Below are 26,357 nucleotides of genomic sequence, written 5' to 3' on the forward strand. Positions count from 1 at the left end.
AATATTTGTGTGATATGATTTACCATTGGGAAATGAATTTTTTTGGTATGATTTAGAAATTTAATGATGACTTAAGAATCTTTACTGTTGATTCACATCTTCATTGATTCGCTGTTCTTGGTAAAATCATGGAGATGATAGTTCTTCATTCTTTATCCTCCATGTTGAAGTTGTACATACTAGTTACTGTTCAGCAAGGTTTCAGATAAATAATGTCTACTATTACTAATTTAGCTATATTTAATAATTTCATTAATAATTCCTAAGATGAAAATATACAAGTTGGTGTAATTAATAGGTAATTTGCAAAAGGTCTGATATGGTAAATTTTGATTTGCTGCTTCACAAGTTGCACCTCATTGGCATATGGTCCAATATCACACTGGATACAAAGCTACCTGTTGTTTAAAAAAAAATAGGAAATGGATCTACAGTAAACTCTCGATTATACGAAGCAGGATTTTACGAAGTTTTCGATTATACGAAGTGATGTTGCGGTCCCGGTGAAAAGCCTATGGTAAATACATGGTGCTATTCGATTATACGAAGTTTCCATTTTACAAAATGTTTTAAAATTACAAACCTCGGATCGGTCCCCAGGAACGAATGGTATTCGTTTATACGAACTATGGCGAAATATTTGTCAATAAAACTACATAGTTACGCCGGCGTAAGTAGCTAAAAAAATCAGCGCTTCCGACTGTGGTTCATCAAAAGTGTGAAATCGTAAATGATAGTGCAACTTTGGAGAGAAAGGGTTCACCTAAAACCTCACGGTGGGAATTTAGGAGAAGTAGGAGTTAAGTAAAAATATCGTGACTGACATAATGCCCCTATTTGCGAGCCCATTCTTAAACATCGCATTGACAATACTTCGTAATTTAACATGTTAGGAAGGTCGTGCGGGGTATTTCGTACACTCCTACTTAACCCTTTGCACTGCTGTGAACGTACCTGGTATGTTCGCAAGGCAGGCTGCTGTGACGTACTTCGAAGACTACTTGACTACATTTTGCTGAAGCAATTTGAAGGGTCCCTAATCCGGGACCCTTAATTTCCTCGACGAGCTCACTCTCGCTGGCCCCTCTCTTCGACCCTCGGAGCCTCCCTCCCCAAAAGTGACCGCTCTTACTGCAGTATGAAAATCTATTAATCAATGTCATCATCAAAAAATAATTGTTTGCATTGCACTCCTGCCAATCAGGCAATCAAATATGTCTCTGAACCGTGTTTCTGCAATGAGAAATAACGATTTTGTTAACTTTGCTATAATGGCCAAATTAATAAAATTGTTATTTTTCATTGCAGAAACACGGTTCAAAGATGTACTTGATTTCCTCCACTACAATCACAAATTGCTGGAAATCGGCAGGATTCCCTTTGATAGAGCATCATGAGGATGTTCTCGAGGTTGGTAATTGATACAGCTACCCTACTAGTAATTCTACTGCTATAATATCACGGCTATGGTTGATTCGTTACGTCATACCATCAGGAAGCTGCAGCGGATGAAATCGCGGAGGAGATTAGAGGCTTAAAAGATGATTTTGAAAAACTCTTGGACAAAGCAGGAAGAGCACAGAGCGCAACATCAAACGATTATATTGCCCTAGACGATGATCCATGGGCTTGCGACAATGGGACGCTGGTACCTATGTCGGAAGAAGCAGCGGCCGGGACTAGTCAGAATAGCAGTGACGATGAAGAAGAAAGTGAGGAAGTAATTTCACCAAATAAAAAAGAAGTATACGCTGCCCTCCAAACATTAAGATATTTTGATCTGGCTAACGTGTTAGGTCCCCAATTTAACTCCCATTTATGTAAGTGAAAAACCATGGTGGAAGCGGCGATGGAGAAGGGCAAAAAGAAAAAAAGTAACAGATTTTTTTAGTAATATCTTTTCGTGTATATATTAGTCTTCCTGAATAAAAAACTTAAATATCTTAAGTATTGGGCTCTATTTACCACCAACTTATTTTTCAGGCTACTCATAAGGAAGACGCACTTCTAACTCTAACAATTAACTTTCTTCTCGCGCTTCTCCCCGTTCTCCAATGCCGAGAGATCTTTCTTTCCTAAGTCTTTGTTTACTCCCTCCTGCGGCCTTCTGCTGATCTTGCTGACACCCACCTCACGCATCCCAAACCCCTCCTTCCCCAGCATTTCCCATTCACTCCCTCCTTAAGGTGACTGAGCTTGAGTGCGTCGTAAAAAAATACGCCCCCCAAACATGGACTGAGGCAGAGCTGAACGCCCTTTCCCCACCCTTCTTTCTCCTGCCCCTTAATAACCCCTCGTTATGTTGACCACTTCTTTCATCAGGCAATCCCCATCCCACTCTTATTCACCCCACCCACTGGGAACGTTCTTCGACTGTGTAGAAGGGCATTGTTCATCTTTACCTGCAACGGGAATAAGTTATTAACTGGAGAGAGGCTGAAGAAATATCTTCCACTATAGGGAAAATGGTGCCGCGTTTATAATTGTCTCTCTTCTTCTCTGCTGACTTTTCAATTTAAATTATTTTCTTTGCTCTTTCCACACTATATTTATTTACCATTATGGCACGGCTATTTTTTAGTGCTAAAACTAAGAAAATCCTTTCTCTATGTCAATGATCCTTTGCATAACTTTCAATACGGCAGAAAAAGGAACACGAAAACTAAATGAGGTGAAGGTACAGGTTTTTGCGTGTCATTTTTGGGAATTCATGCAAGTGAACCAATACTTCACACACGTTGAGAAATGATGAAATGTCTCTTGTAGGAAAACAATCAATGCGGATAATAACGTTTCTCTCTTTATTTCTCCGATAATGGAAGATGTTTCTCCTGACGTTTTCCAGTTGGAACCTTGCTCCTGTCGGCATAAAAGAAGAGAGAAATACTATATGAACATATCACTTGTAACCCGGTATGAATAATACGGTCCTGATGAAGAATAAAGTCTTTTGTAGCAACGTCTGCAAAGATGATGGAGCACATGTATCCGGACGGAGAACTCAAACAGAATTTACTTCAAATATTCGCCAGAAGATATCCTACGTAATTTATGATCGTGACTGAATCTCAATGAAAACAACTACAGTAAAACTTTGATTTTACGCAGTTGGAGGGACCGAAATATGGGCACTGTGTAAAATCAAAGTGTGTAAAATCAAGAGTTGGTATTGAGGAGGAGTATAGTTTTCAGGATAACACTAGCTCATTATTGCTCGGAAAATGAAGCCTAATAATCTTATTTACTCAAAGGCAACACCACAGATGACGTGTTACCTTAAGAGAAACAACTTTGCATTCCTGAACAGTGTTTCCCATGGTTGAACAAAATGGTTGAAATGCCAGCATTTCTGGCACTAAGATTACTTCTGTTACCCAGGAGAAATTTCGGAATGGTGATACTTAATGGTCGCAGAGAAGCTATTTTTCGAAAATATTCTCATTAGAAGCAGTTTTTAGGATATCCGTTTAACCACCAGCAGACAAACTAAGATTGGAGATTGAAGAAATGAGATACCTGAGGATAGTCATCCAAATTAACCCCATTAACAGGGTGAAAAAGTTTGCTAATACATCACAAAGGCTTTACACCCTGTGGGCCTGTGTTCAAGTCCTGGCAGTAGCAGAGACTTATCAGAGATGGCCCTATCCCTACTTGAGTCTAATGTGGCAGGCACTTTCAGTGCACCACTCTGTCCATCAGATGGGAAGTTAAGTCCTGGTCCCTTTTGAGCTTATCATTACAACCTGGCTAATGCCAACATAGGGTACCTATCCCCCCAGCCCTTACTTCATGGCGCTAATGACCCCAGTTGTTGGTTACCTCCAAATAGCATACCATGGATAATAGGGAGCACACAGGACCCGGGATATTCGGAAATTCAGATTTTTCCGGTGCTTAGATCACTTTTTTTAAGTGAGTTATTTAACACTAGAAGGACGGCAGGGGTCATTTGACCCATTTTCAGAATTCGAATTTATTTTTCTCTTATTCACATATTTTTTTAAATTTTGAAACTTTTTGACTTTGTTCATTTTTGTCTATATTTTGATAAATTAGTGAAAATTCAGCAATAATGTTTTGTTTTAAATTTTTATGACGTGTTATACCTAGAAGGACGGCTAGGGGTCATTTGACCCACAACTGGTTTTCGTGCTATTTTCTTGCCCGTGGGCACTTTAGTGCCATGTATATCATATAATCAGCAAGAGGCTAGTGTGGTAGATGATTTGCTTCATTTTGAATCTGGAAGTACCCGGTTCAATGCCAGTTTCATCCCAAGGGCTCCTATCTGTATTCGAAAATCTAGGCATAGGGACTTGTTGTGCACAATCTTTCGATATTTTTTGAGCAACAAAGGGAAATAGAACCTTTTCAATCCTTGATTTGCATAAATTCATGTAATTATGATATTTTAATTTTGTTTTATTTATTGTTCAATGATTATTGTATTACCCACACCGGAAAATCGTCACGTATCCCAAGAATTGTTTTCCGTCGTCCAAGATTCAGAGCTCTTAGAGACATTATTTTCAATATCGACTCATCAGGTTTACGAATAACTTTCATTTTTCTGGCCTTACGGCACTGTCACTTGACCTAGCCCCTTTGCCGTGTGTCCAGCATTAGTGCCGCCTGACCCCGCCGGGGTTTGGGGCGGGTTGACTGCACGCTGCGTCCTGGGGAAAAATCCTATCTCTTTTTGAGAGAGCGGAGGAATTGGGTGGACTGTAAAATTCTACTGTAAATCCTACCCTTGGAATCTGCACGTAGGTCGTAGAAGCATTACTGCAAGTTCCTGGAAGATACGAATCAGGATAAGGTTGGCGGTTGAGTCCCTGCCTTTCGAACGGAAATTAGCATTACTTCTGAAAATTTTGTCCTTTTGTAAGTATTTCTAATGCTCTCCAGCTCTCTATACCTCCAATGCAACTAGAGAAGATTCTACCATAACACGCTTTCATTTGTAGATTTTTTTGCATGCATATCAGTAGTGAGTTGAGGAAGAAAGTAAGAAGTCGAGAAATATATCAAGAGAAGATAATCGTCGGGATTCAAATAGCTGTAGGGAATATTTAAGATCAGTCTGGAAGTGAATCGTAAACATCAGTTCAAGGACATTTCGACCAATCCATCAACATCTGCGTGTGATGGAAGCGACGAAGTCCAAGATAGTGAATCCGATGGCGACTTTGGCGTGATAGCAAATGCACAGCTCTATCCAACAACATGCAGCTGTCCTTTTATGAGGTAAATTCCAAATAAACCAGAAAATTTGGAATCGAGTACTGGGTTTTGACAGATGTGAAATGAAAATACAGCCAGAATGAATTTCCATATTGTGGCAAAGATAATGATTGGCCACCAAATCAAGCGTTGGGGAAATAAATAGTTACTAAAGTGACCGTAACATACAAGAATTCAGGAATAAATGTAACTTGTAACAATTATTTTCCATCCATCCATCTGGCAGGAAGTCATAAAAAAATGGAAAACTTCTCTTGCATGGACGATCTGAAAAAAAACAGGCGTGACGCACAAATATCCATGACCCCTAAAATAGCCATGTAATCCATTCTGCGCGAGTGTTCAAAAATACCTTAGGCCATACTCTTACGTAGAATCAGGCTAACTAGAGCAATAATGTACTTTCACTCAGCAGCATGATCTCAGACGACACTATTTCCGAAACGAATAAAAGAATACCAGAGACCATCCTATTTCATAATAAAAACAAAGCGGGAGTAGATATGATGGATAGCATTTATCAATTTATTTAGACGTATCCAAATCCAACAGCCATATCTCAACGGGCACAAAAAAGAAAAAGGTGCCAAATACCATCAAATTGAATCATTGCACCAATTTCCTTTCCATTTTCCAAATTCCTTTTCATGTGCAAATGGCTGGTGTCCTAACACACCCTGCCACACGCTTTTAAGCGGCTTGCGGGTTACTGTGTAGATTTAGATGTAGATGAATAAATCGTCCAATGAACGCATTCAGCGCAAAAAAATATTTTGTGGAAACAGCGCTGAAAAAATACTATCTGTCTGAGATTTGCAACAAAGTAATAAGTTTAAAAAAATTTAATGCAAATTTTGTAAACCCAGTACCCCTATTGTTTAAACATTTAACACAACTTTCGTATTGAGTGTATATATTTTCATTATTTGACTTGCAATCGACGACTACACATGGTTTAATTCATGATTCTTTAAAATAATTGTTATTAACTTTTGACAATGGAAATAATATTTAATAATGTTAAATAGTGTTTTTAATGAACTGATTCAACAATTAATACGAATAAACTAAATATTGGTTTAAAATTAGGCGTTTTATCCCAAAATACATTTTAGGGTTCAAATGACCCCTAGCCGTCCTTCTAGGTAGCGCGAAACTCCCGTCCTCCTAGTGTTAAATGACCACGCAACTGCCGTCATGCCGCCCGTGATGAATAAAAAATGACTAATAGTCCTGAAAAATTTTCCTTCTTTATAATTTATATGCATTAAAAAAGCATTTCCCCATGAAATTTTAGCATTAGTAGATTGACTCTTCCGGGAATAGCTTCTCTGTAGGCATTCTTCCACGAATTCAGCACCGGGACCTTCGACTCACAAGCCGTGTGACTCAGCTTCACGTAATATTTTGCTTCCCCATATCTGATAACAACACCGGACACTTTTTGTATTTCGATTTAATGGTACTAAGCCATTCCTGAGTTTAAAGGGACTGCCTTATCACTCACGTCTTGAATTTGACTTCAATGATTACATGACGATTGACGACGCGAGTTATTCTCCGAGGGCATTAACTCCCGTTCCGTTAAAACGCTCGCCACCTAGCGGAGTTAAGCTAATAGCTATTCAAGTTCCAACCATGTTTAACTTAAACCGTCTGACAATGAGATACAAGTTGAGTCGGTTCTGATAAGCGTGCAGCGCAAGCAATTTTCCCTCGCCTCCATTTGTCCCGCAGATGTGGGGTTAGCCTGGGAATGAGACAATGCAGGCTGCTTTTACCATCGTGTTGAAACACCATCGACTTACGTCCATACTAGAAGTACGACTATCTTCTTTGGATCACCTTGGAAGCCAAAATTTTGGCACGGGAGTATTTTTAACGACTCATTTCACGGTTATATTTCGCTGGGGCGACGGAAAACATAGCGTTGGCAAAATTCTAGAAAGCCTTGCGTTGGGGATAGATATTCCGTAGCTCATAATTGTGGATATAAACAGCGTCGATCAATAAGTCGAATAATAAAAGAAAGGTGATAATGTTAATATCTCCAGCGATCATGTCTTAATCAAAAGTAGCTACGCATACACGGTGATTGCCGTGTGTTTTAGGTTTCGATATCCTTGTACGGCGAATTTGAACTAAGAGCGACATTCGCGTTCGTAATGGAGCCTGAAATATTACTGAGAGGGCTCACGGGGAAGCAATAATTAGATTCGCAATGTATTTAGTTTCACGCTCAACAGCGCGATGTCATTTCAACGGTTCCCGTATTCATTTTTGCAACTCATTGAGACGAAATAATAACCTAACTGCATATTGCTCTAGTCGGATTTTCAAAACAAGCCGAAAGACAACTGCATAAAATCAAGATTAGCGACCTCTTAGGGGCTGGGGTTATGCTGCGCAAAATCGAATAACTGCGTAAAATCAAGAAAAGATGTAAAATCGAAGTTTCACCATTGCAATTCCCTATGCTTTCCGGCCGGACTTGAGTGCCGCTGCGTAAAAACGAGACTTGATGTAAAATCGAAGTGCGTAAAATCGAAGTTTTACTGTAATTGAAAAGATAGCTCATTCAGCTGAAAATACAGAGTAACTCGAAATATTAACTTACGAAGGTTATTATGGAAATGGGTTAAGGCCCTCGTTTTTCTTTTTTTTCCTCGTCACTGAGCGACAGAGGGCGACATAAATGGCTTAATGGCTTAATAGTTGCTATTCGCTCCTAACCACAAATTTATAACATTAAATTCTTATTATAAACTTTGCAATTCATCATTTGATTACGTTTTCTAAACTGGTCGGGAATTTCTTAAGCGATCGTTGATATTGAAGTATGAACAAGAAATGGGAATTTTATGGTGGTATAATTATTTTACGATCTTTTGTAGCATAAATCGATAACAAAAAGCCTTTTCTGAGAATTCTACCGTGAACAACCACCGAAAACACTTAAATAATGCCACCAAAGACAAAAAAGGGCGGAGGAAACAAAAACGAACATTTTTTCGTGACTTATGAAAAAGATATGAAATTACGAAACTCGATTTTACGAAGTGCCAGTTTTCCGGTCCCACTGACTTCGTATAATCGAGAGTTTACTGTATACACCATCTGTAACAACGAGGACTGTTTCATATTGAACATTTGTGTTTCCAGGATTGGTGAGTGGTGCACATCTAATCTCACGACTCTAAATTTGAACAGGTGTAGTGTGATTTCCTTCACTTAGAGGAAACTGCCATAATTAAAATATGTAATATATAATGAAATAATTCCAAGAGTTTCAACACTGAAAGACCTGGTTGTTTATTTTGACAAAGCTACGTCATTAAATGCTCACATTGAGAATATCGTTTCAAAGTCGATGCGTATGTTAGGTTTTATAAATCGTCTGCTTTGAGTTACAAAAACTCATTCATTTGCTCAAAGTATTGCACTCAGAATTGGTATGCCCTATTCTCGAATTTTACAGTTATATGGCATCCTTATTATAAAATGTAAAAGATTACAACTGAAAGGGTACAAAGCAAATTTTAAACTACTATGGTGGATTCAATACTAAACATTAGAGATGTGCGAATAGTATCCGCGAATACTCGAATACCTCGAATATTAGAAAGTATTCGATATTCGAGGTTTCGAATAGTTATGCGAGAAGTACCGCCTCGAATACTTTAAATTTCGCGTCATACACTGTCGCACGCACGTCGTTGGTAGTTGACTCGGAAAAATGTAGAGAACTTTAGTTATTTAGTGCTCGCAGCGCCGTTTTACGCAAGTTGACGAATTACATCAAATTTGTGGATTTTAGCGGTGAAAAGAGTTCGACGAGGGGAACCGAAAATGGTCGGGTGAAAAAATGCGAAAATACCTGATTCCCCCCACCAGGAGAACCTCAGTACCGTGGGATAGCAACCTCAGGGCATTTCCCACGATCCGCTATCCCCCTCCATTCAGCACTCGCCTCACCCACTCTGACGCTTTCCTTTTCTCCGAAATCAAACAAAAGGTCCCAGCTCGCGCAGGGATCGCATTACGGAGACCACTGCTTCGGAAAAAATATCGAGTTACGAGAACAATAAAAACGTGTTTCACGCCCTCCCCCCTTTTCTCGCCCACTGACCTTTTTCTGGCTACCTGCTTCGAAGTTCCCCACTTCTGGAGGTCAACTGCTGTGTGAGTACCGTGGGATACTTACATTAGCGCATTTCCCAAGATCCGGTATCCCTCTCCATTCAGCACTAGCCCACACACTGAGGCTTTCCTCTTCTTAGAAATAAAAAAAGGTCACAGCTCGCGCAGGGATCATATTACGAAGACCTTAGCTTCGAAAAAATACCAGGTTACACGAGAACAATAGAAACGTGTTTCCGGCCCTCCCTTTTCTCCCCCACTGACCTTTTTTTCCTACCAGCTTCGAAGTTCCCCATTTCTGTGGAGGTCAACCGCTGCATGAGTCATCTATTAGCACAAAAGGTGTCTAAGAATGACTTTCGTCAATTGATGTTACACCTCTATTGAATTGAAATATTAGTAATGTGCGCGTAATTTCAAAAAGAATGAGACCAAACACGACGTATTTCTGAGTTTATGTAAGCATTTTACGCAAAGAAATAAATGTCAAAATACGACGGAGACTTAGCATTCTGGCGAAACTCGATATGAGCAGCAGAGCTTCTCGGAAGTTGATGCGGTATTTTTTTCCGAACGCATATATCAAGTTACAATTAATGAGTGGTGCGATAAATCTTTATTGTTACAGTCCCAGACAAAGGGATATTTTATCAGAATATTGGGTTTCTCCCTGATAGCAATTCAAATTCATCTTCTTATCTCGTGAGAACTCCCAAAGATGGACTGAAAATAATTGAAGAAAATCCGGTGGAAAAGAGCTTGTATGTTGCAAAATGCCTCAGATTGTCAGCCAGCACTTGGCAGCAGAAGTGGGGGTAAAGCGATGTTAGTTGAATTAATTATATGCCCAATTGTTTCCATAAAATTAAAATATTCATTAATCAGCTAAATTCCTGTTCGAATCATTTAAAGGAAATCAAAATTACTCCCCAAAATCTTGTGTTGCCTGCTGCATAGGCAACCGAGTCAAACATTCCAGCATTCATCATTTAGTATTTGAGGTATTCGAAATTCGAGGTATTCGAATATTCGAGCAATGATTTAATATTCGAATTCGATATTCGAATTCGAGAAATCTGCTATTCGACCCATCTCTACTAAACATAACCCATACAGAGAAACAATGCATATTTTGGATATCAAATCGCTAATGGTTAGAAGGTAACTGAATGACCTGATATTATTACATGAATTATGTCATAGTATGGTACGTTGTACTTGCATTAATTATATTAGTTTTGATCATTCGGTTACCTCAGAAAGAAATTGCAATATTATCTTTGTAATATTCTGTAGAAACAATATTACATACAGCAATCTTATTAACACTAGGTAATGGTTATTCGACAGAGCATCACATGAAATTGGCTGAGTTTTGAATTTAAATTGGGCATCACAGTTAAATAATAATCCGTTGAATGAGTTATTGTAACTGTCTACGGGGAAAGGAATTTGGGGACTAAGTTTCTTTGCCCACTATTACATTTCAAAGTCAAAATGAAACTTGGCATTGCCTTAAATATGTGAAAGTCTTCCATTTCTTTTCTGAAAGCAGTATGTTCTGTGACTATGTCTGACTTCGAATTGACACCTGGAATCCATCAAAATAATCAAATAATGTTTACCATATTGCATATACAGTAGATTCCGGTTAATTGGGACATATCGGGACTTGTGCACTTTGCCCCAATTAAGCGGCTGCCCCAATTAGGCGAACTATCCTGTATATGGGCATAAACAAACGTTGAAGTGATAGAAAGAAGACTAAAGCATGTTTATAATGCAACATAAGTTTATTAATCTATTAATTTGATGATCTCTGCATTCAATTCGGACCTAAATCTGTCAATTTGTTTTATAAATCAGCGAGTTTAGTTAATTTAGTATCATTTTTAAGAATTATAACAATTTAGTTAAAAATATTTTTCACAGCCTCGGGCGACGCTGAATGTCTTTTACTAAGTCCTAATAAAGAAAAGTCCTATCCTCTTGCGGATAGTACAACAAAAAGAGCTTTCAAAATTGGGCACGAATAGGAGCATTAATGAAAAATAAGAGTAAATCAAAGGAGGAAAATATTAAAAAATAGTATTCTGAAAACAAAAAAAAAATTTAATTTCGTTGCGAGTCTATGTCGCCGACTCATGGCCCAATAAAGCGGCATGCTGTCCCATATAAGCGGAGAATACTCTGGGATATTCCTCTATTGGGTTCTGTTCTACAAGATCTGCCCCAATTAAGCGGCTGCCCCAAGTAAAAGGTGGACCCATTAAACGGAATCTACTGTATTACTAATTTACATCATGATATGCTGCTCAAAATCGTTCTTTAAATGGTACAGTATGTTCATCCTTCTTGCTATTGATACTTAACGTCAACCTTGAGTTACTATACTCAGCAACTTAAGGTAAATTGTTCATTAGCACATTGCGCACAGAAGAAAAAAAAAACATATATCAGAATAACATGGGGAAATACCATTCCGCTCCTAATAACGGCAATCTAAATATTGAGTATGTTATATTGAAAGCTCGAAAACCACAATCACGGATATCGGATACTTTGATGCATTAAAATTAAAATTGCATTGCATTTGCATTAAAATTGTCCTAAACAAGAGCTTTCTGCTCCTCCCTACGTGTGGGAACAACAGCCGTCACCATGCTTTAAAACAATTCCATTTGTGCTGCAGTTATTACATGGTCGTAGAATTAAAGAATATTCAACCTCCAGTAACAGTAATAATTGCTTTGAAACCAAAAAGTAGGTATCACCCCGTAACTAGTCAATAAACACTATTCCTCATAGCACTGCCGCATCATGACCATCGTTCCTCTGTTTCAAGCGTTCTCTGCCAGGTGGTGTCTCCCTTGGCTGGAATCGTGAATTGGGAGGAAGCAATAGCACTTGGACGAAGCTGAATTCCACCTCAATAGATGCAGCAAGATCTGCATCATGACCAGGGGCATTGTCTAGCACCAACAGCGCTTTAAGTGGCAGGTCTATTCGTAATAGTTAGCATTTTAATAAAGGACAGAACTCTGATAACACGCACTCTTTAAATATTTGGCGAGTCACCCAAGCTTTCTTGTTGCAGAGCCTAAACACACCCAAATTTTGCTTTTCTACTTTATTTTTTTTTAAGACCCTGGGGTTTTCTGAATGATAAACGGCCATGCGTAGCAGCTTAAAGTCTCCTGAAGCATTAGCTCCCAGTAAAAGTGTGAGCCTGTCTTTGATGGGCTGTCCAGGAAGAGAGGCCTCTTCCATCGTGATGTATGTTCTCTTTGGCATTTATTCCAAGGGGCCCATCTCATCTAACTTAAACGTTTAATGTTTATTCGACTGTTGGTAAACTTTCATGAGACTCTCCTTGTTGATGAGCAGAAATTCGAAGATTTGGCTAATCATTTGCATCTTGTGCGAGAAAAATTTTTACGACCATAAATGCGGAAAAACGCAAAATGCAGAAACACTAACTATGGATAATTTTTACATTGTCCTAATAGGGAATGAATCGGGAGCCCAAGAAATAAACGCTAAATGCAAAGATCTTAAATCCAGATCCGACTGTATACGTATTTGTTACTGATTACGTAATGAATGATACAAAATTTATATCGCAGGAGATGATTTGGGTTAGCATGACGCAAAATTCATTCCAGTCTTGCCGAAGGCCCTAAATTACCAGTACCATGGATATTTTTGACATAATATCGTTGAAAATGTGATTCGTCAACAAATGAAGTCTTAGGATACTGAAAGGAGGGCAAATTGTGTGGAAGCAAATGACATCGGAGACATTTGAAATTTTAAAAACACACGCCAAGTCAGGACAGTTCCTAAAACGAATCTATTGTGAAGCAAACCCATCGTAAAGTGAGGATCTACTGTATTATGTTGAAGGACTGAAAAGATGAAGAGGAGAAGAAAATGACCATGCTTCTGGTCCAGCTGTGATTGGCTAAGAAAAGGAAGCACCACAAGGAGCGTTTGGTCCAATCAAATGGAGACAACTTCAAAGGATGACATAGCCTGGAGGATGCTGAAGAATAGCAGGTCAAACACATTTCAGGCACACCTTGTATGTAGTAAAATAAAATAATTATTCTTCTTTCTCTGCAGCTTAATTACTGTTAGGGGTCAGTGTTCGTGACTAGTCACCTTCAAGTCAATCGATATCCTGAGATTCCATCCCCTTCCGTCAAACCCTTATCCCTCAAATCATTTTCAAAAAAAAATCATCATTCCAAACACAATAAATAGTTGACTTAGTGGGAAGCCTGAGAAAGCTTAAGAAAAAATACTTTTCAAGTTAAAATACACTTATGACTCCACTTGGTAATATGAATGCAATATTGATACAATTATAAATGTTCAAAAATCTCTCCAAGCAACCTCACCCCATACTGATATTCTATGAGCCATCATTTGCTATTGCAAATACAGTAAAACCTCTTTACATCGTAATGGAGGGGACCAAAATTTGGGCATTTTGATGTATGGAGGTTCACTATAGAGAGGTTTTAGTGATAGGCACCATTTTATTGATAAACCATAATATTAATATATTTAAACATACACGCATGCATTAGTGAACATATATTTACAATTTAATGATTACACAAAGGTAAAAGTAACTTGTTCAAAAGGGCTTTTTAGGAAAGAAATTAGTTATTGGGTTTGCTTCAACCTTTTTAAAACTCTTTCGATATAATGTTTTTAATTCTATTGAATACAATCATATTATGATCGCATTCCTCCATGCTTAATAAAAACAATTTAATTATGTTCAATAAATCCTCAACCTCTGTTTTGGTGGGAACTGTAACTGATTCCTCATTACTAACATCTTCCTCTAAATCCATCTCTTACTGTATCCTGCAAGATATATACATCTCCTTCACCACTATCTTCCAACTCATGTGAGGAACAAATGAAGAAATCATTATCAACATTTACAAAGTCTTCAAATGTTGAATTTGTGTCAACTATTTTGTTGATTTTATCGTACTCTGTAGGTTCATTCTCAAATATCTCACTTTCCTCCTGTTTGCTACCACCCGTAATCCCAGCCTTGATGAAGCATTTCTCAAAAATTGAGGAAAGGCACAGCCTGTGCATGGTCTGAAGGATGTTCCATGAGCACTTTTAATGTCGTTTTCACTATTCACTCTCCATAAAAAATAAATCACTAGCTGTTTTTGATAATGCCTTTTGACCAAAGAAATAATTCCCTGGTCTAAGGGTCGTAATTTACTAGTAGTGTTTGGAGGGAAGTACACAACTTTTATATTTCTTAACATAATTCCTTCATCCTCTTATTTCACTGCCCGGGTTTTTTATTTGTGCAGCCTAGATATATACAGTTTCTTCTGTTTTTCCTCGGTTGTTTAAAATAGATGGTATTCCAAAGGTCACTGCTACATCTTTCTTCTGCCTGCCCTCGTCGATGGCTTGGAAAAATCCTCGGAATGCGGTAATGCCAAGCAGCCGCCTTGTTTTATTTGTTGAATCCATCATCAACTTATAATTAATTAAGTAATTTTCGTATGTTTTCATATTTTATGGCAAATAATTGAAAATACTCCTTATAATATATTTTAGAAAATTGATTTATCATTCTTACAACGTATGACATGTTTAAGATTATAAAAAATAAATAAACACGTGACTATTGCAAAAAATAAACAAGAAATTGAGCGTAATTTTGAAAATTTTGTTGAATTCCCTCTCTCCAAAATAATATGCACGTAGCGTTCCGAATAAAAACTCTGTCGAGGGCACACAGAAACGCTAGGTCTGCGAAAGGACGTGATTTCCCGGGCGAAATGCTGGGCGAACTACTGCAGAATGCGGCGGCGACGGTAAAAAATTTCATTACTCTACCGTGTGTCAACTAATTAGCTGTATCCTTCACCTAACATTGTCGCGCATGGAGTGATGTTCGTCAGTATTGCTAGAAATTGATGTCCCAGACTCCTGATGGAAGAGTCAGATTTCGCGGCATACGCACGCAAGACAGATGACTGTCGCTAAGCGCAATAAATTGTAAACTACGATCGTTCACGAAAACATCGAAAAATTACCAAGGCGGCAGTGAGAAAGTGCTACACCGGGAAATATGGGAATAAAATAATTGCAAAATTGTATTTGATTTATTTCGAGTCGCAGTAAATTCATGAAATATTTTCATTTTAGAAACGGAAGTAGCAATGCGGTTGAGTAATTCTGTCTCCATAAATGGGAGTGAAGTTAGTTGAAATATTTCCGCCGGCAAGGAATTATAGGCTGCGCTGGTCGCCTCTTTTATTAACTGAACATAGTATGTAAGCACTTACAGGAAAATATAGCCATGAGTAATAGAAAGTGAGTGCTATCGCGCAATTTTTACCATGTTTCGAGAGAAAACGATGCGTTCTGTCTTCATTTACTGTCACTTAAAATGATTAGGATAGTTCGTTGCCTTTTTCTTATTTACCATTAGTATGCTCTCGTATGGGACAAAATGGCCCTAGGTAATGGTTAACATGAAAATTGCAGTAAAGGTGTAAAAGAGAAGAATAAGCGTGAAACATTTATCGCTGAAAATGTCATTACATGTTCGTTATCGCGGCTGCATTAATGGTCTCTAGTTGTCTCGGTACGAAATGCAGAGGTAGTTAGGCCGTCTCGGGGGTCTCTCGTTGCTATGATATATAGAGGTTTAACGATATAAAGAGGTTCACTATAGAGAGGTTTGCCTATAAATTTACATGTAAATCTGACGGGACCAGAGGGTTGGTACGATGTATAGAGGTTTACGATGTAAAGAGGTTCACTACATAGAGGTTTCACTGTACCTGATGGAACAACATTTCAGCAAAACGGGTGATATTTTGGGTGGTGTGTCAAAGTTACACTGAACTTTTTCCTTAGCATCCACCACTCGTTCAACACCTTGTGGCCACTGTGAACCCATAATTCCATTTCCAAAACATCACACTTACGGCCACATCGAGCAGCAACTCCCCCTTGGTCCCGTGCAGAATCTTCACCAGATTACCAATACTCTTCTCCCAAATGTAGAGGGCGTGCATGCGGGCAGATCCAGCACAAACGTATTCACCATCACCGGAAAAACAGCACTTCTTCCACATGGTCCTAAAAAGTACAGAGGGGTCCTTGCATTAAAACTTTTGTGAATGACATCAAAAGTAATCAATCTTGTCCCTAAACTAGTGTATGAAATTCCTCTTATTCCCATTTCAAATCCATTCTGAAAAACCCAGTGGGCTAATATTGAGCATTTGCAGTGAGGAGTGCTATGTGCTTAAGTAAACATCACCAGCGGCCAGTCAGGTGAATTGCCAGTTCCCATGCGCGTATTGATAAGAGTATCCTGTAGACCCATACTTTATTATGGGTTTGCCTTACCGTAGAGTCGACAAATAATCTGAGCTGATTTTGTGTGCTTTTCATAGCATCAAAATTTGCCGTTTTTGTTTCTGCTCACACAATATGGCATCAATAGTGCATTTCTACACCTTATTCGTGCACAAAACACACTTTTAACATTAACACAATTTTCAGACTCAGTCTCCGACTGATACTATGACGTGGTTAAGTTTGTTCTGAAAATGAACTACATTGAGTGAAAAATGCTACCATAATCATTAGTATTTCACCGGTGATTGTCATCGGATTTTTCCCGTCATTCGCGATACTTCTTTTGATGTATAAACTCTGTTGTGTCTGTAAGCCACTTTAGTGGTGGGGATATCCTTGAAAGCACACTTTTGTACTTTATTTGATGGATTTTCATGGGCTTTAATAAAATTAAATGTCAGTATACGTGCAGGGAAATTACATATTAGCTTGGAACCTTAAAATTTTATTTTCAGCTGAGCTGAGCTGGTTGTAGAACGTAACCATGGTGATTGATGAACAATAAGAGTTGTGGTACTTTTCCACACGATTTATTCATGACGACCGGTTTCGTCGCCGAGGCGACATCATCAGGTATAGAAATCGTTACATTAACAGTTATTTTGTTGTTGTTTATCTGGTTGCTACTAGATAAACAACAACAAAATAACTGTTAATATAACAATATCTGTACCTGATGATGTCGCCTCTGCGACGAAACCGGTCGTCTTGAATAAATCCTGTAAAAAAGTACCATTACTTTTTATTTTTTCAGAATGGATTTTCACGAAGTAGAGCCAGAAACGATCAAGTTTACCGTGATTGATGATAATTTTTTCCTGGGAAAAGATGCTTGAGACATAACTTCGCGAAGCCTACAAATTTAGCAAGAAAAAAAGGATTATAGTTCCAAAGTTTATGTTAATGCATTAACGAGTTATGACCAAAAATTTCACCACATAGTAAGCATTGACCCTTATAGGATTGTGAATGATTTGGTCGTCAAAGTAGGCGTGGCTTGTCCTACCCAAGCACCCCCATTCCTGCCACACTGCGCTCAACGCTCGAAACCAGTGGAGCCCCCTCCAGTACATTCACAACCTCCCTGCACAGATCATTAGACCATTTAAGTTTAAAAAATTCAACACGAGCAATATTTCACTGAAGAAATAAAAACTTTTTTGAGCAAATGTGTAATCCTGCACCCAACCGCAGGGGCATCCATCTGTCACTCTCTTTGACGCCATATCTCATGAAATATGGAATATAAAAATAATAACAAAAACTAGAAATGGGTCGGTTCCAATACACACTTCTCAGTACCGCCAGTTCTTGGCCTGTGGAACCGGTATCGAGACCCGATCGCATAAAGTCGGTACTTTGGAACCCGCTTGGAACAGTGACGAGGATTTGAATTTGGCGCCCAAAAGCCAAAATGGTCAGCAACGTATTCAAGGCAAAAAGTGAAAAAAAGATTTAAAAACACATATGTATATAACTTTCTGATCGCATGGCGTCCACATGATTGTCTTTTGAGAGTTGCTTGCTAACACATGCATTTAAGGGTTCATCAGTTTGTCGCTCTCGCCAACATTGTAACATTTCCACAGCCGCTTTCAAACGAGTTGACTTTTCTCCTCCTGCTGTTCACGGTACAGCGCCAATCTTTCAACTAACCATAGGTCTCTATGTCAAACGAGTCGAATCATACCGTTGACGGCACGGCACCCATTTCAATCTGGCCCGGTGATGCGCCGTCAACAGCGTGAAATACGGAAAATACTACATTGAGGCCACTTTCAGATGACTTTTCACTGGTCGCCGTTCACATGAAATTCAGGCGGCATTCGCCTCGTCTGAAAGCGGCCTATTACCACTTTCAGACGAGGCGGCTTTTCACGGCTCTCTGCATTTCACAGCACTGTGCCGTGAAATGCAGAGAGCTATCTTGTCTGAAAGCGGTCTCAATATCACGGCTTTAGATAGCATTGTGTGTATTTCACGTCGTAGATGGTGCAGTGCCGTGCCAGATTGAAAAGGGTGCCGTGGAAACCACGGCTGCTGTCCATGGCACCATGCTGCCAGCAGCGCGATTCGACTTATTTCAAGGCATCCATAAAGACCTACGGTTATTTGAAGGCCGTGCCGTGCACGGCAGGCGGCAAAAAGTCATCCTGTCTGAAAGTGGCCTAACGAATGAATCATGTACAACATATATAGTAATTCTTTGACATGTGAGCAAGATGTGTTCCAAGAGCTTGTTCTTAGAGCAAGTTTATAAACCTATGCAAGGCATTGAAAAGTGTGGTTATCCTTCAGAATACAACACTACATTACAATTTTGCTTTAGTTCATGGCTGCACAGTTTATTCATGGTGTCGCTGTACCGGCGTGTTGAGCAGTTTATTGTTAAGGTTATGAGAACTGTGGAAGAGAGGCATGTGAATAACTAGTCAATTAAAGTAACAATTTAAGCTACATCGCTGAATACAGAATATATTTTGAAATGACTCACACGTAACAACAAATTAACGGATGATGTCGGCAGAAGTTGGGGGAGTATCACTATTGATACTGATGCTATGCAGTATACAAACTGCGCTCCAAGCATATTTTGTGCAGGCCTTCAAAATCATCATCAACCACTACTGTTTTCAGTGAACGCCAGTTCAGTACTGGAGGCAATATTTCTACCAAAAAAAGAATAGGTATGGTAAAAATGTGAGCTTTTTACATCAAAACCTGGAGAAAAAAACAATGGCTGCCTCATTTATTGTGACATATTGGTCGATCATGCATTCTGTAACAACGTGGTATTTAAACTTTTTTACTTGGAAAATAAAATCATGGAGACGATCTTTAGTTTTTTTTTACAAAGCTTTCCTGCTAATTTACATCTCTAATGAAAATATTTTCATTCACTTTTTGTGGTTGTTCATTTAAATTTGCCATTAATTTAGATAATAAAAGTTCATCCTTGGAACCGAATATCGAGAACCGAACCGGTAGCGAGAACTGAATAAATTTAAGAACTGACTCATCCTTAATAAAAATGGCACATTTTAAATCTTGCCTTCCATCAAAACACATAATTTTTCTTAAGTTACAAAAGTTAAACAAATAACTGAAGTTTATAACAAACTCAAATGTTTAAAGTGATTTTTGATGATGTAACTACCCTATCAATTTACCATAGCATTTTGTTCATCTTACATGACATACACCTTTACATACATCATCATACATCTTTACTTGACATCATCTTCACCAGCTCCTGCTGTGTCTGACCCAAGCTGAACTTTCAGAAGTTGGTTGCCCACACCCACACACCAGAGCACTTCCTTTCCCATATCATCACAATGAAAATCAATAAAAGCTATTGAAAATTCAGTAATGGAAATGTAAAATTTGGTTGAGAACCAGAACAGAGAACCGGGATCTAGAGCCAAAAGAACAAACCTAGCCAAAATCAGACACAAAAAACACTTCATAACCTCATGTAAGAGACACACACATAATTTGAGCATCGTGTAACGCCATAATGTAACCCTCTTACAACTATGGCGTTACATATGGCGCCCAACGTGTGGAGCCTCAGGGGTCCTTAGGGGCCCGAGGGTCTCGAATTTGATTTTTTTTGTAGAGTGGAGCTTTGCTATTGTTTTGTCGTTTGGAGTTGTTATATTTCTACGTGCTACGAATTGTTGGCGTAATGTCGGAGGGTGGCGTTGAGGAGTTGATTGATTTAGAAGGGCGTGCGTCGGCCCAAGTAGGCCCAATTCCTCAAGTTAGTTGGGTATATCACCTGCGTAAAAGTGGGTTAGTAGCGGAATTGTTGGAGAGGAATTTAGTTGCAACCGGAAACGTGCCAGAATTGAGGGCTCGTCTTATTGCTCATGTGAGGGGAGAGTTGGGTGAGACTGAGGGTGAAGTAAGGTCGTATGGAGCAAATAGTCCCTCAAATGAAATCGTGAGTCAGAACCGACACGTTATGGATATTGTTAGGCGTTGGAATGTGAAGTTTTCTGGGGTAAAAGGGGATAGTGTTGGAAACTTTCTTATCAGAGTGCAAGAATTGCGGGAAGGTTATGGAGTATCGCAGGATCAGTTATTGAGGGGTTTACCAGAACTTTTGAAAGATAAGGCTCTTTATTGGTTTCGTTTGAATAGATCCAAATTCACTTCCTGGTCCGAGTTTGAGTTCGCGTTGAAAGATCGGTTTACCGATTATGATTTCCAAGAGCAGTTAGAACGCGAGATAAGGGAAAGGACTCAGGGGCCAAGTGAAGCGTTAGCAGATTATTTGACAGGGCTTTGTACACTCTTAAATAGGTTGGAGCACACGCCCGGCGAGGCGGAGCAGTTGAGGTGGGCGTATCGTAATATGAAACCCGAGTATAAGCTATTCATAAGGCGGGGTGACTTCAATACACTAGAGGAGCTATCTTGTTTGGGGAAGGAATATGAATACATTCAGAAGTTGAAAAGCACTTTTCGTTCCCCACCGAATGCTTCTCAGTCTGTGGTTCCGGAGGCCACTTATAAACCTCCCACTGTGAGGAAAAGTGCTTCGTCGGTGCGAGAGGTCGAGAAAACCTTTCAGAGTAAGCATGATAACCATGCTATTGAGGCAGTCGCTTTGAATAGGGCAGGTCCGGCCGTGAATCAGGATTTGACCAGGCAGCGATCGCTAGTGAGGGCTAACTCCACGGAGGGGTTGGGAGGCTCGACGTCTTCGGCCACATTAGAGTCTAACCGGCTGCTATGTTGGAACTGCGGTCGAGTTGGTCATAGATTTTCTCGGTGTTCTTTACCTCTCAATCGTTTCTGTTTTGGTTGCGGTCGTCGCGACGTGACGAAAGCTTCTTGTAGAGATTGCCAGTCGGGAAACGGGAAAGGAGTTTCGATAGGAAGGGAATTAGGAGCTCCAACCCGTGGTGTCCCTTCGCGTCATCACAAAGGAAAAAAAATAATTAATACCGACTTTCGCAAGGCTCGTCAATTTTCCAATTTGTCTGTTTCGAGTGATGGTAGATGGTATCTGGATTTAGTTATTGGATCCAATAGCTTAAGGGCCTTGGTAGATACGGGTTCCGGAAAAACGTATTTGGGTCTTGGAGGTTTGAGCCTAGTGAAAAATTTGGGGTTATCAATCAACTTGGTGCATGATACGAAGGTAACGGTAGCGAATGGCACTACAGCGCGTGTTCTAGGGTCAGTGGACTTGGCTATTAATTTAAAAGGAAAGACGAAGGTGATGAAAGTCTATATTTTGCCATGTTTATCGGTGCCGTGCATAGCTGGCAAGGATTTTCTTACGCGATTTGCTCTTCTGATAGATACGAGAGATAACGCGTGGAGTTTTAGTTCAGATCCTGGCGTGCGCTATAACTTTGAAAGGGAGAGTAAAATGACGGAGCGAATTCAGGGGGTATTTGCATTGAATGAATGGGAAAAGGAAATATTAAAACAATTTTTGGATAAGGAATTCAAGTTGTTTGATCCAATTTCGGGTTGCACTAATTTGGTATCACATCATATTGATGTTGGCACTAATATTCCGATAAAGCAAAGGTATTATCCCGTTAATCCCCGAATGCAGGAAGTAATAAATCAGGAGGTTGACCGATTGTTGAGGGAAGACATTATTGAGCCTTCGCAAAGTTCTTGGTCTAGTCCCGTAGTAGTAGTACGCAAGGGAGACGGGAAGTATCGTTTTTGCCTTGATTTTAGAAAAGTGAATGCGGTTTCAAAAAAAGATGCCTATCCCTTACCTTATATGTCAGCTATTCTAGATAAATTGCGAAGTGCGAAATATCTCACGAAAATTGATTTGCATCAGGCTTACTTTCAAATTCCCTTGGATGAGGCAAGTAAAGAGATTACAGCGTTTACCGTTCCGGGAAGAGGGTTGTTCCAATTTAAACGGATGCCTTTTGGTCTTACGGGTGCACCGGCAACCTTTCAAAGATTATTAGACAGACTAATAGGTCCGGAGATGGAACCCCATTGTTTTGCATATTTAGATGACATAATATTAGTCACGGAAACTTTCGAACATCACCTTAGGTTGTTAAGCGAAGTTTTTCAGAAATTGAGGAGCGCGGGATTGCAGATAAATAGGGACAAATGCGAATGGTGCTGTCCACAAATTACATATTTAGGCTTCATCATCAATGAACATGGTTTGTCCGTTGATCCGGAAAAGGTGGGTCCGGTGGTAAATTATCCCGTCCCGCGAAATATACAACAGTTGCGCAGATTTTTAGGAATGGCTTCATGGTATCGGCGCTTTGTGGGTAACTTTTCTTCGATAATCGCGCCATTGCGTCAATTACTGAAGTAGTTGTCCGTGGAAATTGTGTATTCCAAAAGAGAGAGTCGGAGGAGTATTGAAAGAAAATCACGATACAACGCAAGCAGGTCATCAAGGGGTAGAAAAGACTTGTTCACGGATTAAACAACTTTATTACTGGCCCGGGTTGGTGTTGGATGTTGCTCGTTATGTCCGTAGGTGTGACATATGTCAAAGATGCAAGGTGGAACAACGAAGACCCGCGGGTAAGATGGGAACCAGAGAGGTTCAGGAACCTTGGCTAGTGGTAGCTACAGATATTATGGGGCCTTTAGTTCGTTCGTCAAAGGGAAATCAGTATATTATCGTTTTTCAGGATTTATTTACTAAGTGGGTGGAGTTAAGGGCAGTTAGGCATGCTACGGCTGAAACAGTCAAGGCTGCGTTTCGAGAGTTAGTGATTTTGCGTTGGGGAGCACCCAAATTTTTAGTTTCGGACAATGGTCCGCAATATGTTAATCGTATTATGTCGCAGCTGGCGGAAGATCATGGCATTTTATTATCATTTACTCCCCCATATCACCCGCAAGCCAACCCCGTTGAGCGGGTTAATAGAGTTTTAAAAACGATGATATCGTCTTTTGTTAAAGAAAATCACAAGAAGTGGGATATACATTTGAATGATTTTTGTTATGCAATGAATTCGGCGGTTCATTCTTCCACAGGATATTCCCCCGCATTATTAAATTTTGGGCGAGAATTGCACATTTGCAGGTCGGAAAGGAGTACCGGAGAAGTAACGGATGCTGTTGTAGTACGTCCAGTTAAAGAATGGGTTGGGCGTTCAAGGAATTTAGAGGAGTTGCACGATTTGGTGCAGCGTAATCTAACGGAGGCCTACTGTCGGCAAGGTAAATATTATAATTTACGCCATAGAGATCGCGAATATTTCCCTGGTGATTTAGTACTGAAGCGAAACTTTGTTTTGTCTTCAGCCGCACAAAACTTTTCGTCTAAATTGTCGCCTAAGTTTGTGGGACCCTATCGCATTTTACGATCAATCTCTCGCAATGTGTATGAATTGGAGACAGATCAACGTCAAAGTATTGGAAAATGGCATGTAAAAGATTTGAAGCCATACCTGAGCCATAACACATAATTTTTTTTTTTTAGTTAAGTAAGGGGGGGATTTGTAATGTGTAAAGTGCGTCCGGGAAGGTTGGAGGTCGAAGAGCAGGTGGGAGAAGTTAATGTATAAAAAAAAATATGTATATATTATGTATGGAAATAATGTAAAGAGATTATTAATTGAAACTATGAATATGTATGTTCTTTTTGGGACTTCAATCCACTTTACTTTCATTATGTAATTAATCATTACACTTGTTTCTTTTGTTCTTCGGTATCGTCTCGCGTGTCCCAAAAGGGGGGAGCATTGAGGCCAGATAGCCACTTACGTTACGTGTGTGATGTGTGTTAATGTGTTTTCTTTGTTTTCTTTTATGTGTTTGTGGAGCATGAATGTTGAGAGGAGAGGGAGATAAATTGGAAGTTTACAGGCATGCCGCAGGACTGCAGCGAAGAGATTGGTCCTCTCTGAGGGCAGTTTTAAGGAAGATCGCCACTTTACTTCCGCGGCTGACCACGGCGGAGTAACTTGGGCGACGGGCGGCCAGCGGTCCAACTGCGATGCCAGTTTAAAGACCTGCGCGTAAGGAGAAGAGCGCGCGCGGGCCTAACAAACGACAAATTGTGTCGTCTGCTACGCGGTGTTGGGAAAAACGGCAACACTGTGGGTGCTAGGTAGTCAGCGTGGCGAAGGAAACCGTTCTCTCTCGCTCTGCAACCTTCCCGCTGGACGCACCTAACTTGAACTCTCCTGACTTGAGATAATTCTCAGTGATGAAGCATGGACTTCGGAGTATGTGGGTTGTATGATTGTGTGTGTGTTAGCGTAAGGTATGTGGCTGTTGGTTTCATTTTGGTTTAAGGGGAAAGATCAATTTATTGTTGTAATTTTGGGGGAACCCATATTTGGGACTATTCAGTGGACATTTGTCTCCAATTTATTTATACATGTGTGTGAGGTTCGTCGAGTGCAGGGGTAATTGTGATGTCAGTGGATTGGAGTCGTTAGTGTGGATCAGGGAAACTCTTATTTTGTTTAATGCAATTGTCATTTTGTAGAAAACCCAAAAGGTGCAATTGTCAAATAAATGCCCAAGTTGTGGTACGATTTGTTTTATAGAAGTGATTCTCTTTTCTTTTGGTTTATTGATCCCTTGCGTGAGGTGTCCCGGACGAATCCTCGTGGTTCTTTTAGTTTTAATTAAATGATTTCTCCACTGCTAGCTAGTCGCGAGCAAATTTATGTAACGCGGTACTACCCTCGTCTTTTGGGTTCTGAGATTTAGCATTGGTAGTTGTTAGAGGGGTACATTATGGCGTTACAATCGGACCTAAAGTAAAAAAAATTTTGCAGCATTTTTCTAACTCCCATCGTGAGGTGTTACACGTATATGAGAACTTTCGAGAATTACCAAATTTTCCACTTTCATTTCTAAAAATTTACATGGCATTTTTCAGCTAAATTTATAATACATTTACAGTCCTCGGAGATAAGTAGGTATTCAATTGTAGCCTTACCCTTACGATGCTTATAAGGGATGGTCGGATCAGATACATCAGATCTAAATATCCAAAGATATTTTCCCTTCACGGGATACATCTATTCCAACTTTGCTGAAGAAATCGTACCTAGATCCAAAATTTTAAATAAATACAGTAAAACCTCTTTACATCGTAATGGAGGGGACCAAAATTTGGGCAATTTGATGTATGGAGGTTCACTATAGAGAGGTTTTAGTGATATGCACCAATTTTTCATATCCTTTGGAAATGAAAGGCACTACTGTCTTTTAAACCATTATATTTATGCATTTAAATAAACATTCATGCATTAGTGAACATATATTTATTATTTAATGACAACACAAATTAAGTGAGCGCTATCGTGTGATTTTTACCATGATTTGAGAGAAAATGATGTGACCTCTCTTAATTCAACAGTCACTTTAAATGATTAGGATAGCTGGATATCTTTTTTTTATTCACTGTTAGGTATACTCTCATACGGAAATGGCCAAATACTCAAAATGGCCTTAACTAATGGTTAACCTGAAAATTACAGAATATGAAAGGTGTAAAAGAAAAAAAAATAAGCGTGAAACATTTATCACTGAAAATGTCATTCCATATACGTAATCGC

The 26,357-nt window shown here is 39.4% G+C and overlaps 1 protein-coding gene across 1 annotated transcript in view; it reads right to left on the reverse strand.

Annotated features, from left to right (window-relative positions):
* LOC124154681 (retinoblastoma-binding protein 5 homolog) overlaps nt 1–26,357 on the reverse strand; it is a 49,767-nt gene that overhangs the window by 16,095 nt on the left and 7,315 nt on the right. The window contains exon 8 of the mRNA XM_046528558.1: nt 16,377–16,530. Coding sequence (XP_046384514.1) covers nt 16,377–16,530 — 154 coding nt within the window. The remainder of the gene's footprint in view (nt 1–16,376; nt 16,531–26,357) is intronic.

The sequence above is a fragment of the Ischnura elegans genome, chromosome 2 (genome assembly GCF_921293095.1).
Source record: "Ischnura elegans chromosome 2, ioIscEleg1.1, whole genome shotgun sequence".
Taxonomy (NCBI): Eukaryota; Metazoa; Arthropoda; class Insecta; order Odonata; family Coenagrionidae; genus Ischnura; species Ischnura elegans.